Source organism: Octopus bimaculoides, chromosome 1 (assembly GCF_001194135.2).
Source record: "Octopus bimaculoides isolate UCB-OBI-ISO-001 chromosome 1, ASM119413v2, whole genome shotgun sequence".
Classification (NCBI taxonomy): domain Eukaryota; kingdom Metazoa; phylum Mollusca; class Cephalopoda; order Octopoda; family Octopodidae; genus Octopus; species Octopus bimaculoides.
The window spans coordinates 109105128-109120978 of NC_068981.1; the positions used below are offsets into that span (position 1 = coordinate 109105128).

Genomic DNA, 15851 nt, shown 5'->3' on the forward strand with positions numbered 1-15851 from the left:
GCACCATCAACATCTCTCTCTCACGACTCCACCATCTTGAGACCATTCTATATTTCTTGCTACTTGGAACCATTTCACTTGTTAGCCATTCTTCTATTATTGTTCTCCTCACTCACATTAGTGATTCATCCCATCCCACTGAACCACCAAATTAGCTCTCCTCATGCACTACATTTGCCTCTATACCTACCACTCTTGTAGACTACCCATCTTTCTCTTATCCTCCCAGTAAGCTGTATCACTACTATCCAGCTCACTCTTCACCACTCCTCTACCTTCCTCAACTCCAGAACATGCTGTTAAGTTGTTGGTATTAAGAAGGGCATCCAGCCAAAGAAGCCATGCCAAGGCAAACACTGGAGTACAATGTGGTCTTTGGACCAATCAGACCCTGTCCAACCCATGTCAAATGGAACACCAACATTAAATATTAAATCAAGAAAAAATAACCTAATAAAAAGTAGAAAGATAATATACTAGTAAAAATTTTACCTATTTTGATTTTTATTGCTTGTACTTCATCTTTCTTTTATATCAAATACCTCTTTCAGTCAGTTTGTCTTGATTCTGAATAGTTTAATCTCAAATAAAAACTTGTTAATGTCTCGACACTATCAAGCAAATCTGTTATACCAGCTTTCAAAATTGGTTTTAATTGGATATTAACTGAATGTCTTGGTCGATGATGATGAAGCAGTTTAAGTATACATACACATGCACATATACATACCTGTAGGGCATTTGACAAAATAACAAGAATAAACTTACATTGACACATAAACATATGACTTGCTGACAATAACTCTGGCCACAGTAATGCATTCTACTAAAACTGCATTCATTTACTTTTCAGACCAAATTTCACACATTCATAAAGATAAAAAAGAAAAATCTATTCATGCTGAAAATATGAAAATATCTTTCAAGGAATAATATAAAAATACCCCTTGCACATACATAAATTCAATCTATATTAAAAAAGAATGATTATAATGAGTTTATTTTATTTGGTTTGGTTTTTTTTTCTATACATGAAGAAATGCAAATGCATTGGTGAGTGCATTATGTGAGAGAAACTGACTAAATTATCACAGCTGCAATTATGATCTGTTTGTATCATGGATCAGCCAGTTAACAGTTACAATCTGTAACACGGATCAGCTAGTTGACAGCCACAATCTGTTTTTACCAAGGATCAGCTACTTGAACTTAAAAAATATAAATTTTAAAAAATGTCCAGATACACATCTGCAATCAGTGAGCAGACCTGACAAATAGTGACCCAGGTTTACAGGTCGAAGAGCAAAAGAATGTGGAAAAGTTTGCAATTTAAGTTTTAGTTAAAATGTGCCTGAGCAAGCATGAGGAGTTTACTGATTGATCGGCGATCAGGAGAATTTGGATGTGATTGGATGAAATTGTTCAATTTAGGGATAAGGCCACTGAGCACACTTCTTTTGTGTTCATGAGTGATTGGGTTGGTTGTATCTAAGCTGACAATTGCCTCTTCTAAATACCTGTAAAATTAAAAAGGAGCTCTTCAGTAATAGATTTATATCAGTTTTAAGAGTTTTAACAGAGTAATTAAGTTATCTTACAGGTCATTCAAGTCCAATTTATAAGGTAATACCTTACAAGTCTTTCAATCAAACACACAATGTATTCAATCTTTCTCAAATAAGATTTATATTTAACAAACTAAATTTAATCTACCAATTCAGTAAAACCACAATTTTTACATCAGGAATTAGTTTTTGCTTTTTCTTATCTTTTATGGTCCTGAAAAAACAATACCTATAAACAATATAATATTACAAATATATACTGTAATATTATTCTCCTTACAATACAACTGAGTATGAATGGCCCTATCTGTCTTACACAGAGACCTTTCAATGTAATTAGTAAAGCAAACATAACAAAATTATTTCTCCCAGCATTGTTTTAATTACATAGTTTCCTTACCAACAACCAATTCACTTGTAAAATAGTTACCCCAAAATTTAAAAAAAAAAAACAAGCTGGTCGACTTTACTTTTCATCTTTTCAAGGTCAATAAAATAAGTACCAGTGGATCACTGAGGTTAATCCAATCAACTTATCACCTCCCCAAAAACGCTGGCCTTGTGCCAAAATTGGATACCAATATTTACATGTTCTGAAATGTTTAGATAATTACTACCGATTATGCCCCACTTTCTGATGTCAATGAGAAAGAACCTGTACGCTTGAACATTGGACAACAGTCAAAATTGATGCTCCACTGTTCTGTTCTGTCTTTAACTAGGGTTTTAAACATAATACAATTGCTAATCACTATATGAATAACAAAATCTGATAGCATCTGTTACCATAAATATATATCTATATATGTATATACTTGCTGGCCTAGTACCATCAAAAATAATGTCTGATTGTAGTATTTTATATATTAATAAGGAAAAAAGATAGAATACAGATGGTAATTCAAATTAATACACTTGTCAATGTTATCTAGTAGTTGTCTTTTGAGATGTGACACTGATCATCATTTGTTGGTTCACACATACAAATATTCACATGCTTCCCTAGTACATGCACAGATACACACATATACACACAGAATTGAAATGCTGTTTGATTTTTTCATCATCCTATTACTAGCCTGCCATCACCCCTTCCTTCCTTATTCATATGTTGTGACGGAGAAAAACAAAAGAGTATTATTATAGTAGATATATATATAACTCTCACACACACACACACACACACACAAGCTTCTCTCAGTTTCCATCAATACATTCACAAGGCTTTGCTTGGCTTTACACTATAGTAGAAGACACTTGCCCAGGATGCCACAGAGTGGGACTGAACCAAGAGCCATGTGGTAGGGAAATAAACTTCTTATTACACAGCTATGCCTGTGCCTATATAAAAAGATGCACCTTTGAAATACAGCCATACCTGTGTTCTGAACAAGAAACGAATATCTGAAAGAACTTACTTTTGTTTCAATAGAGTGTGTGTTTCAATATCAGCTGATAGTTGCTGAATCAAAGATAGAAGAACAGGTTGTTGCAATGGGAAGGGAATTTGTCCAAAGACTTGATCTGGATTAGCTTTCTCACAAGTAAGTATTACCAATTCTAGGTTAGCAGCAGACAAGGCCTAAAATAACAAAAAAATTTAATTGAACAATGAAAGAATAATTAGAATGTTCAAGAGAAAACACTTATAAATTGAAACTATACATTCATTTGTATTAAATAAAGGGAATTACAACCCTTAGATTATGAAGAATTACCAGAAACTATAATTTATTTCAACATCTTTTTTTTCTGAAAAAGTTAAAATATTCTACTTAAAATGAGTCTCACCTGTTGAAAAGCAGCATTAATCTGTCCCTGGTTTAAAAGTCGCAGTATCTGATTCTGTAATATGTGGACATCTTGAGTACCAGGCACTGGGGTCACAGCTCCCGAACGCATTGCGCTTAATACATTGTCACTAATGGTGTTTCCTTGGAGTCGCATGGCTTTGTTCACTTCATCCTTCACAACTTCTCGTACATGTTGAAGTAAAGTGTCTTTCAGTCTAAGTATAAAAGAGTAGGTTTTTAGCAATTATAATATAAGAGCAGCACTAGACAATCACTAAGCAACACATTTTCAATGTTTGAAAGCTTATGTATTTAATTAATACCCAAAAGCCAAAACTGACTGAATCCACTTTGTTTTTATATGACTACAGATTTGGTGGGAATTGCTAATATTAACAGAATGTTCAGGATTGAATAGGATGTAATAATCCTAACCTGCTATACTGCAGCTTTCACCAAGATAAAGTAGAAGACAGTGGTCTGTGTAAACTGATGCAAATTGCAAGACTCTGTGAACATCAACACCTTGAACACACATTGTGGCCCCAGGATCCCATCATCCCAGGGCCCTGTCCAGTTGCAAAGCATTTTAAGACAGCAAACTGGCAGAATCATTAGAACACTGAGTATATAATTTCACATTTATATTGTGAGAGGAAATATTTTGTAACAATTAAAAAAAAAATAGATATCTTACCCTTTCAATGACTGTGTAACAACAGTTTCTAGTTTTTTCTCCAAAACTGATAATAAATGAGTGTGTAGGTGTTCAGTTGAACCTTTGAACATCTCAACAGTTGATTGCAACTGAGAAACTACAGGATCCCAAACCTCCATCTGTCTTCGACGACCAACTTCTAAGTGTTGCTGAAGTTGAACCAAGTCTAAAAGAAAATAAAACAAGTTATCAATAACGAATAGCCAAATAAAAATGTACAGTTTGCTAAATAGAAGCTGAATACATTCACTTATTGACTGATAAATGTGAAAAGAATACATCAAAATTCTATAGTGTTATAGTGTTTACATTCCTATATGTTCTGACCTGTTATACCATGAACCTTCAGTAAAAGCGCGTAGAGGGACCAGCTATCCAAATAGACAGCTCTCTTGTAGATAAAGCAATTAAGGGTATGAAGCCAGGAAAAGCCCCGACCCATCAGGAATCACTGCTGAGATGCTTAAAACATCTGGTGGTGTGAGCTATGGCCTAGTCACCCATATTGTAAACCAGGTAGTTCATGATGGACTCATACCCAATGACTGGCGTAGCAGCACCATAGTCAACTGCTACAAAGGTAACGGTGATGCTCTAGATAGAAATAACTACAGGGGTATCAAACTGCTGGATCAGGTGATGAAGGTCATGGAGAGTGTCATAGCCCATCTCATTAGGGAAAGAGTCTGCTTAGATGAGATGCAGTTCAGTTTTGTGCAGGGTAGAAGCACTACTGATGCCATATTCCTGGTTCAACAACTGCAGGAGAAATACCGAGCTAAAGATTAACCCCTATACTTAGCTTTTGTGGACTTGGAGAAAGCCTTTGACAGGGTCCCCCGATCCCTTATCTGGTGGGCGATGCAGAAACTGGGGATTGACGAATGGTTAATAAGGGCTGTACAGGTCCTATACAGAGAGGCCATTAGTAAGGTTAGGATTGGCAATGAGTATAATGAAGAATTCCAGGTAGAAGTAGGGGTCCACCAAGGTTCAGTCCTCGGTCCCCTTTTATTCATCATAGTCCTCCAGGCAATAACAGAGGAATTCAAGACGATTTGCCCCTGGGAGCTCCTCTATGCTGATGACCTGGCCCTCATAGCAGAATCACTACCAGAACTAGAAAAGAAATTTCGGGTGTGGAAGCAAGGTTTAGAATCAAAAGGCCTTAGAGTCAATGTAGCAAAGACCAAAGTTCTAGTAAGTAGGAAGGCGAACACATCACACCCTCAGGTAGGTGACCCTGCTCGATGTGTAGAAAAGGTATAGGTAGAAATTCCATAAGATGTACCCAGTGTAAGCTATGGACATATAAGAGTTGCAGCAACATCAAAGGAAGATTAACCGAGAAGATAGCTTTCGTGTGCAGCAGATGCACAGGGGCAATAAACACCACAGATTCCATCACACTCCAAGGGGAGAAACTAGAAGTAGTTGATAGCTTCCGCTACTTAGGTGACCAAGTTAGTAGTGGGGGTGGATGCTCAGAGAGTTACCACTAGAATAAGAATACCCTGGGCAAAGTTTAGAAAGCTTCTACCCCTACTGGCGACAAAGGGCCTCTCGCTCAGAGTGAAAGGTAGATTGTACGATGCATTTGTGCGAACTGCCATGCTTTACAGCAGTGAAACATGGGCCGTGACTGCAGAGGACATGTGTAGGCTTGAAAGAAATGAAGCTACTATGATCCACTGGATGTGTAATGTCAGTGTGCACACACAACATAGTGTAAGCGCCCTGAGAGAAATGTTGGACATAAGAAGCATAAGATGAGGCATGCAAGAGAGATGTTTGCACTGGTATGGTCATGTACTACGGATGGATGAGGAGAGATGTGTGAAGAAGTGCCACTCTCAAACAGTTGAATGAATCCGGAGTAGAGGTAGACTCAGGAAGACATGAGATGAGGTGGTCAAGCATGACTTTCGAACGTTGGGCCTCACAGAGGCAATGACGAAAGACCAAGACCTCTGGAGATATGCTGTGACTGCGAAGACCCAACAAATAAAGTGAGTTCACAGCTGTATCCTACACCAGTTTCACATAACCAGCCCCAGCCCATTCAAAAGTACCTTGGATCGTAAGGCAACCTGCTGTGCTTGAGGAGACCTATTGAGTCAAGTACATCAACATCAAGATGAAAATCAAATGGAAATTGTAGTTGTGATACCTGTGCTGGTGGCACATAAAAAGCACCAACCAATCATGGCCATTGCCAGCCTCCTCTGGCCACTGTGCCGCTGGCACATAAAAAGCACCCACTACACTCTCGGAGTGGTTGGCATTAGGAAGGGCATCCAGCTGTAGAATCACTGCCAGATCAGACTGAAGCCTGGTGCAGCCTCCTGGATTCCCAGACCCCGGCTGAACCGTCCAACCCATGCTAGCATGGAAAACGGACGTTAAACAATGATGATGATGAATAAATAACAAACAGTATCTGATCTTTCCCCCACACACTTTTAGTCATTCCAAGAGATGATCAGTTTATTTAGCTATAAATGCTATCAATAGAAATTATGTTTAATAATATATAATCCCACATATAAGAGACACAGCATTCTAGAACTTATTAAAATAAAAAGAAAAGCATACATTAGATGTCAGGAAATATGTCTCCACATACTCAACAATACTTTGATCAAGAGACATTTACATAGTCTACATTGAAATAAGAAACCTAACAGATTGAAGACAATGTCAGAGTAAATTCTGAACATCCTTCTTCTCTGTCCACTATTTTTGGGAGGGGTGGCAGCAGGAGTAGAAACTTCAGGCACCATCATTAAGAATCCCAGCTGGATTCCTAAGCAAGACTAACAGAGACTGTGGATATTATCTAACCATCTCATTCTTGGTCTACTCCTAGATCTACTCCTAGATCTACTACCAATTGACTTAGCTTGAAGAATCCCTCGTGTAATTCTTTCTGCAACATTCAAATATGTCCATAGTATCATACTTGTGAATTCTCAATATGGAGAAGTAACAGCATGGCCTGAAGAAACTTCCTGCTGATTGATCTCCAAGCTATGCACCATATTGAGTAACATTACTCCAGAGATCCTTTAGAGGAACCCCATTACAGCTGCTTGTATTCACTATCATACTCTCTTGAAAATTTATCCCCAAAATTTACTTTAATTTATATATATATCTATATTTTTGGAAACGTAAATATACAAAAGGATTTTTAACCTATGTACAGCTTCCTGACCTCACAACAGCAAACACACATTATGTCAGAATTAATATGAGTACTGCTCATCAATGACATCTATTTGTAACAGTAAACATCTGCAAACAAAAGCGTCCACATTGCAAGTACTTCAGTTAGACTGACCTTGTATTAATAAACAAATGCTGGTAAAGCTATAAGACATTTTCAACTATTCACTGTCACCTAAGTATTAGAAATTAAATTGAAACTTACCAAAACAGATTAGATATACAGATTAGACAGTACCAAAACATATCTATTACAAATAAGAACCTATAGATCTAAAGAAAATATGTTAGCTGTGAAATCAGTGTATATACTAACATATAACAACAAAGGTAACAGCTATATAACTATCCTGTGCAAATAGTTATTCAAGAAGAGTTGTCTTGCAAAAGCAATTTAAAGAACAAGAGAATGATGCCATCACAACAGGATAAATATTAAAATACTGAAACAGAGATTTACATGTAAGTAAATGTGTCAGAAAAAATATCCATATCGTAGGTGGTCCCTTGATTTCAAGGAACACATAAAAAAAGTCTGTCCTCAGTGTACATTTATGGAAACTAATTTACAGTGCCATCATTCTACAATGAGGGTCATTCTCTGACCAAATAGATGATGTCAAGGTCTTTATTTATGTATAGTGTAAGTCTGACATGAGGAATCTGTATTGCATGTGTGCAGAAGGTACAAGAGGAATGTTAGAAGTATTATTAAGCTCTGAGATAAACTAAAGTGGATGTAATGTGAGGAACAGATTTCCAATGAGTGATGCTGAAATGGAAACTTCCATCCCAAGGGACATTTTGCTACAAAGCTCTCTTTGACCATGTCTTGTAAGAAAAACTCTTTGCAAAGTTTCTCTCTCTCTCTCTCTCTCTCTCTCTCTCTCTCTCTCTCTCTCTCTCTCTCTGAAGTTCTCAAGAGTGACAGTTCACTAGTGCAAGACATTGAAAAGCAAGTATGATTTTATAGAAACCATACAGCTTAGTCATTGAGAAGAGAGGTACTCAAATTGATAAAGTATTTGATTGTTAACACCTGCCTCTGTTGTTTCTTTCCCATGAGGTCAAAAAGGCAGGCATAACCATTCTTAGGACTGGAGCAACATAACATAACTCCATAAATTGGGATAGATTTCTGAAAGATTGCAGATTTTGATGAGAACAAAACTATAACAGGAATACACTGAAGTTAAATGACTTTCTGGGTTGGAATGATCACCAGCTTTACCCACATGTACTGAAATACTACAACAAAACAATAAAAATTAACTCAGCTAATCTAGTGTAGCTTATTGCAACTTACATTCTTTGGTTCCTTTTTGGAATGTGTCGTGTACTTGGTTATACATGTTTTGGGAGGTTCTTTCAAAATTAGGGATGACAATATTCTGGAATGATTCTCGATATGCTGTTTGAATGGGCACTTCAATTGCTGCCCCAACAGATGACCCAATAGCTTCAATAGTTTGCTGAAATGTAAAGAAGTTTATAAATGGAAAATGATATGACTTCTAAAGATCAAAATAAAAAGATAGGAACATTTTCATAAGAGATAAAACAAAGACAAACATGACAGAATTTGCAATATCTCCTTATAATGGTTTGTGGTTTCTATTTTCAAAGATCCTGAGGAAATTAGGCCATATGTGAAATACAATTCTCTGAATTAAAAATGGAATCAGTAAACCTAAGACTAATTACCTGTAAACATATACATTTTTCTCCTACAACACCATGATAGGAATAAGAGCTCTGCATTAGAAATATAGATTTCAAGATGAATTAACCAAAGAATATCTATATATTCACAATAGGACAATGAAGATATTGGAAAATGAAACCAGGACTGCCATTTTGTTGGCAAACAATCTTTACTAAAAATGAAGCTATTCAATAAATATGCACTGCTCCTCAAATTTATATTTGAGAGATTTTTGCTATGATTACAACTTAATAGAATGCAGGCAAATACTCACTCTATTCCGAACAAGCTTGGCAAGATTTTCTTTAAGAATAGCATCAGAAGCAGATAATTTCTGGGCCACCTCTCTTGTCAAATCCATCTTGATAGATTCCAAAGACTGCATCATGGCTAATAATTAAGAAACAAAGAAAAAAGGAAATGTGTTAATTCTCAAAATTGAAGTCAATCCTCACCAAATTCTAAAACTTGTTACATCTGCTTCTATTCTGGTTAACATCAACCAACTATTTTAAATCCATTTCTAATTTCAATTCTTTTGGAAATTGGTGCTCTTGATTCCTAGCTGCCTCTATAGCTCAATTCAATCTTTGTCAAAATTACAACTGTACATCTGATCAAATTATGAACTATTCTACCTTCATAGACTGTTTCACATCTAAAGAGTTAAGCTCCTTTTATATAGACAGAAAAACATTACTATCTCTTTTATCTGAATATCCACAATTTTGTTAATAAAGTATCTGAACAAATAAAGACAAATAAATCTGATTGTTTAATTAATGCAGTTGGAATTCAATCTCATTTCTCAACAATGAAGAAAATGGGACTCTTTGAATCCCATTAGATCACATTGAAATTATTTCTTTTAGAAGAAAAAAGTGTAACCAATTAGCTAAGTGAAAATTAGTGCAATAAGAGTAACTCTAGGATAAATTTTTAAAAGGATTTTAAAATTTGTAGAAAGAGATTGAACAAAAAAATCTGGATAAGCTCTTTAATAAAGTATTGTTGTTTAAATATCAGTATGTAAATTTCTTAGACAAATTTTAATTTCTAATCAAAATTTCAATTGTGTGTTTAACTCTCTCTCTCTCTGCCTTCTTGCAAACTTCAAGTCTCCAAACTCATGCATTTTCTGAAGATGATCATAGACAATAATCTTTAATCATTAATCTATAGCCAGCGTCCACCATCGTTATCCACTATAATGCATTCATTCAAAACTACCTGGATCGGAAAATGAAAACATACTCACTTGGAAGAACGTTATTTTTCATCTCACTTTTAACCATCATTTCAAGGTTTTTCCTTAGAGTTGTGTCCACAGCTTGCCAAAGAGTATTAACTAGTGCTTCATGCTTTTTATCATACGACTGAGTTTCATTCAAAATCTCCTGGTATCTTTGGTCTGAATAGTTAAGGGAAACTAGATTTCATTGATTCAAGTCTTTGGTTCTTTTTTAGTCAAGAAGTAGCAGATCTTAAAATACCATCAAGATTATTTTAAATGCAATGTCTAAATAATGTGATAGTCAAAAACTTAATGTATTATGCACTTTTTTTTTATAAATGGTTCTTAGCTGAAAGAACAAACAGCATCTTCAATCTCTAGAGTCCGAGACATGTTAAATCAATGCCTTTGATGTTTTTGAGTGACTAGAAGTCAACAACTAAAGAAAAATATGGGCAAACAGGAAATTCCAGCAAATGGCATTCTATGCAGGAAGAATTGAGCAAAACAATTAGTATGGCAGCAAGGAGGGAATAGACAAGATGAACTGCAAATTGGCAGTCATTGGAGAGTCAGACAGAATACTTGGCAGGATTTATCCAACTGTTTGTGTTCTGAGTTGAAATCCCATTATAGCACACTGGAGTAGTAGACTTAACCTTATACCACCACCTAGCATGTGGGCACCTTTAGTGGAATTGACTATAGTAAACATTCAGTCCCAAGTCTCCTGTTAGAAGATACTTTCCTTTTCCACTCCCTCTCAAGAATCATGTTGGTCCAACAAAGGGCCATGGACACTGCTTTTTCCCTCTGACTAACAGTAAATAAAGTTGGGGAGAGATAAGTTGGATGGGCCTGACTGGTGATGGCATGAGACCAGCTAACTCAGAAGAATAAATTCATATAGTATTGGTAGAAAATAGTGAGTGAGGAGCATTAAATTTGAGTGTTGGTAAGTAACACCATACTAATTAGTCAAGTAATTTTTTAACACAGTTTAGGATATTTGTATGTGCATCAGCAGCAGTACTGTACCAGATGTGAAAGAAGCATTCTATTGTTGGTTTCATTTGAGCTTTGTAGAGAGTTAGCAACTAGTGGGTGAGTTAGCAACTAGGAATCAATATATGTAGAAACATCATTTTTCAGAGTGAAGTTTGAGCAGAAAGTTCAGCTGAACACAAGAGATAGTTTATGTATAGAGTTAGAGATTTATTTTGCAGAAAAAAAAACAGGATGTCTGGCTTACATATAAGGACGTCCAGGTGAGAGCTCATAGTTTACATGTTAGAATGCATGTGAATGTGTTAGAAGATCAAAGGACTGATGTCACTCTAGTCGACACTGGATCAGATTGTTTGAAGAAAGGATGGATTGAATATTCTAATTCTTTCATATCTTTCAAATTTTTCAATTTGCTTTTTGTTTCAACATGAGTAGGGGAGGGGGAGACATTTCTGAGTTACTACTAACCACTATCTCAATACTTGTAACATTTAACTTAGTTGTAAATCAGTAGCTTTGCATAAAGCTTTCTAAATCTTGTGCTCACAAGAACATCAACCACAAACTGGTGGAGAAGAGAACATGAGATTATGCACCAGTTGGTAGGACAGTCTCACAAGCATCCAGGCTCTTGTACTACCTGGCAGTAGGCCTCTGCTGGAATACTTTTTTAACTTGTATACTCTGACACCTCATGGTGCAGTGAATATTGACACATTGTGATATTGCAATACCACAGAGCTGGTAGCTTAAACTGAATGCTTCAATAAGTTCCACAAACCAAACAATGGTATTTACTAGGGGGCATTTAGACCTACAACACTATTCATTTAATAAAATGAGAAGAGGGTTTATCATGTCACCAGAGAGGTTGACTTACTAGATGTAGTGACCCTTCTGCCTTGTAATGGTCATTAAATGTTCAGAGAGAGAACAGAACTCCTAGTTGTGTTGTAAAGGTTATACCATTCCTAGGATGGTTCACTGATAGTCAATTTACAAATGGAAGGGAGTATTCAAATATTATAATCATCAAAGTTGGATTTGGGAATAACTGAATAGTCAAGTTTGTTTTATAAACCAGTGTGCATGAAATAAGTTAGCTTATAATACTGACAGTCCAGGAACTGAAACAGTAAAAGAATACCACAGTTAACCAGTAGACATTTAATATCCTGCAACTTACACAAATAAGCTAATGAAGGAATATTTAAATAGTCCACAATTAGAATATGAAATGAACTCAATTGGCACTTTGAACATTTTAGATTTAGCCAACTCATAACAATAAATAAAAACATAATAAAGTTACAATGAAAGAACAATGCATCGGCTGCCAGAGCTGATTGCTCCCTAAAGTTTGACAAACTATCTCTGCACAAGATTGGCGAATTGAATCTACTTGAAGTAAAAATAAAAGAACTAGATTATCAGAATCAACTAAGATTAAACATAAAAAAAATATCATATTACTCATTGTTTAATGCTTTATGCTTTAAACTGTTCTCTCAACTCTTCAGACAAAGAATTAGAAACTGCATCTTCATTCAGGAGTATAAAAAATATTCAAATTATTTCTTTCAACTAGCTAAGTAGAGCAACACTCACTACTGCACAAGCTGTTGCAGATACAGTTAATGATATTAGTACAACACATACAGTAGCAAATTAGGTGTCTAAGTCAGTTAGTTAATGCAAGCCTTATTAAAGATCCACCTGATAAAAAAATTTACAAGGCTTATAATGAACTTAGGTATAAAGAGTCATATGCACACTAAACTAGAGGTCTAAAATATTTGTGATCAAAATGAGGAACCAACACTAAGCTACAAAGTTCTCAGCAAGATAATAACCTGCAATAGTTACCTATTATCCTTTTTACATACTATCTATTATTAGTCCCAAGCCAGCAGTCTAGTACAATGCTACAATATAACCAATAATGTATTGGGTCATCCCATAAATAATGTGTTTTTTTATACATCTTTTATTTTTCAAAATTAAGATAAAGTTCTTTTTTAATCTAAAATATACTCTCCTTCATTTCTTACAATGCTTTTCCATCTATCTGGTAGACTTACAAGGCCCTCTTCCAAAATTCACTTGTCCATGACGAAAAATACTTCTCACCTCATCTACAGAATTCATATTTTTTCTGTCCAAATGATTTTGAAGACTGCAGAATAAATGCTAATTAGATGGGGCAATGTCTGGCGAATATGGTGGGTGGGGCATCAATTCCCATTCAAACTGCTCCAGCCTTTGGAATGGCATCCTTGCTTTATGTGGCTGAGCATTATCCTGATGGAAGAGCATCTTTCATCTTGAAAATAAAGATGATTGTTTTTCTTCTAGTGCTGACTTAAGCTGCTCAAGCTGCTCACAGTAGATCTTCTTTGCTATCATTTGGTTTGGGTTTAAAAGTTCCAAGTGGACTAAACCTTTCATATCCCACCAAACAGATAACAACACTTATGTAGGTGAAGACCTTCTTTAGCCTAGGGTGCTGGTGTTTCTCCTTTCCCTACCCACTGTCTTCAGCACTTAACATTTTTATAGAGAACCAATTTCTCATCACCAGTCACTATTCAGTCCCAAAAAGGCTCATTCATGAGACATGACAGCAAAGAAAAGTATACATTCACTCTCTGCGAGTGATTAGACTCGGAAAGTTTGTGAGGAACCCATTGACCCAATTTGCTGACTTTTCCAATGGCACACAGGTGTCCATGAATGGTTGAATGCTTCTCTGCTAGTTCCTCAACAGTTACAATGGGATTTTGTTCCACCAGGGTTTACAGGACATCCTCGTTGGGCTCTACAGATCTTCCAGGATGAGGCTCATCTTCTAGGCTGTAGTTCCAGTTCGGAATTTCTGGAACCACCATTGACACTGGCTTACACTTGTTGCCCAATCCCCATATACTGCATTAATATTCCACACACTTTCCATTGCATTGTTGCCTTTATTGAACCCATAAAGCAAAATATGCCAATTATGCTCCTTTGCTACTTCCATTATAGCTTTGAAAAAATAACTGTTAAAATCGAACTGCACTCTTCAAAACTTGCACTAAGAATAAGATCATGGTAAAATTACTACCTGTTTTTATAGCAAGATGCAAGTAGTTTAACCCATACCACTCCAACTTTTAGTTCATGCAATTGAAAAAAAAAAACATTATTTACGGGATATCCCAATATATTGTTTGATCCACAGAAGGTAACTGAAATTACAAGGAATTAAAGCCAAATTTTCATAAATGCTTCAAGGAGTTGCATCCATCCTAAAAAAAGCTAACCATCCTAAAAAAGGAATAGTTACATGAGTTTTCCAAGAACATAAAATACCATCAGTATATGAATCATAAATGCAGGAGCATTATTCAACCAGGTTGTCTTTACAATAATATTACATATAACAGTTCTTAAGAGAAATTGCTATAATCTTAAAGTGCAGGTCCCAAAATTCTTTAAGTGTTACATTTAGTAAGTATAAGTTTTAAGGATACGTTCCCTTTGTGACTGTTGGTGCATTAAGCGCTCAAAATGTCCAGTCATTCGATTCTCCATGCTTTTTAAGTGCTGCTCAAGGACTGGCAAAGTAACAGCAACCTTTGCCATCTGTTGTAAAGCTGCTTGCTGCTTCAACTGTTGTTGCTGTTGTATAAACAACTCTTGCATTTGCTGAGAAAGCAACTCAAATCTTGTTAACTTATTGTTAATAGTAGAAAGCATTGCTTGAATCTACAACGAAAAAAAAAAGAGAGAGAAGAAAAATGAGAAGTATAAAAAAAAAGATTTTTTTTTTTTTTAGGAGAAAACACACACAAATACACACATACAAACACACACACTGAAATCAAAAACTTTGACAACCTCATACTTACATCCTTCAAAGATTGTGGCTCAACAACTTCTCGGATTATCTGAACAGGGGCTTCATGAATTGGTGGGGCAGCTGGCTCACTACAGATCAAATGTAGGTGAGAAAATAGAACCAATACAAGTTGAAAAACAAATATGAAACTTTTCATAAAGTGTAAAGCAACAAATAGTGAAACAAAATACAATAAAATACAAGCAATATAAATATTAAGGCATACAAGAAATACAGAATCAAAATCTGATTACTTAAGCACAAATCACAGAATAACTCATAATCAAATGTCATTGCAGTCTGATAAAGAAAAACTCATGCTGACAGCCGATCTTGAAATATCTTGAGATTGTACCATTCCTTATAAAAATTTGGTGTTTTCTTACAAAATGAAGAAATTTATTGAAAACTAGAGAAGTTCCAGGTATAGAATCAAAGTCTAGAATCAAATGGCCTTAGAGTTAACCTAGCAAAAACCAAAGTCTTAGTAAGTAGGAAGGCAGACAAATCACAAATCCCTTCAGGTAAACGGCCCTGCTTGATCTGTAGAAATGGCGTAGGTAGAAACTCCATAAGATGCACCTGATGTAAGCTTTGAACAAATAAAACGTGCAGCAATATCAGAGGAAGGTTAACAGAGAAACAAGCTTTTGTACATGGAGGATGTACAGGTACAATAAACACTGAAAATGTGCAGAAAATAAACTCCATCAACTGGCG

General features: G+C 35.7%; 1 protein-coding gene across 4 annotated transcripts in view; it reads right to left on the bottom strand.

Moving 5' to 3' along the window:
• Nucleotides 1-984: 984 nt before the first annotated feature.
• The window catches only part of LOC106868485 (enhancer of mRNA-decapping protein 4), a 54946-nt gene continuing 40079 nt past the window's right edge, over nt 985-15851 (bottom strand). For all 4 annotated transcript variants that reach the window (XM_014913781.2, XM_014913783.2, XM_014913779.2 and 1 more), the window contains 9 exons: nt 15142-15220; nt 14764-14998; nt 10268-10420; nt 9284-9399; nt 8611-8776; nt 4056-4242; nt 3357-3573; nt 2984-3147; nt 985-1517 (listed from right to left, as the gene is read on the bottom strand). In XM_014913781.2, coding sequence (XP_014769267.1) covers nt 1337-1517; nt 2984-3147; nt 3357-3573; nt 4056-4242; nt 8611-8776; nt 9284-9399; nt 10268-10420; nt 14764-14998; nt 15142-15220 — 1498 coding nt within the window. In that variant the 3' untranslated portion in view covers nt 985-1336. The remainder of the gene's footprint in view (nt 1518-2983; nt 3148-3356; nt 3574-4055; nt 4243-8610; nt 8777-9283; nt 9400-10267; nt 10421-14763; nt 14999-15141; nt 15221-15851) is intronic.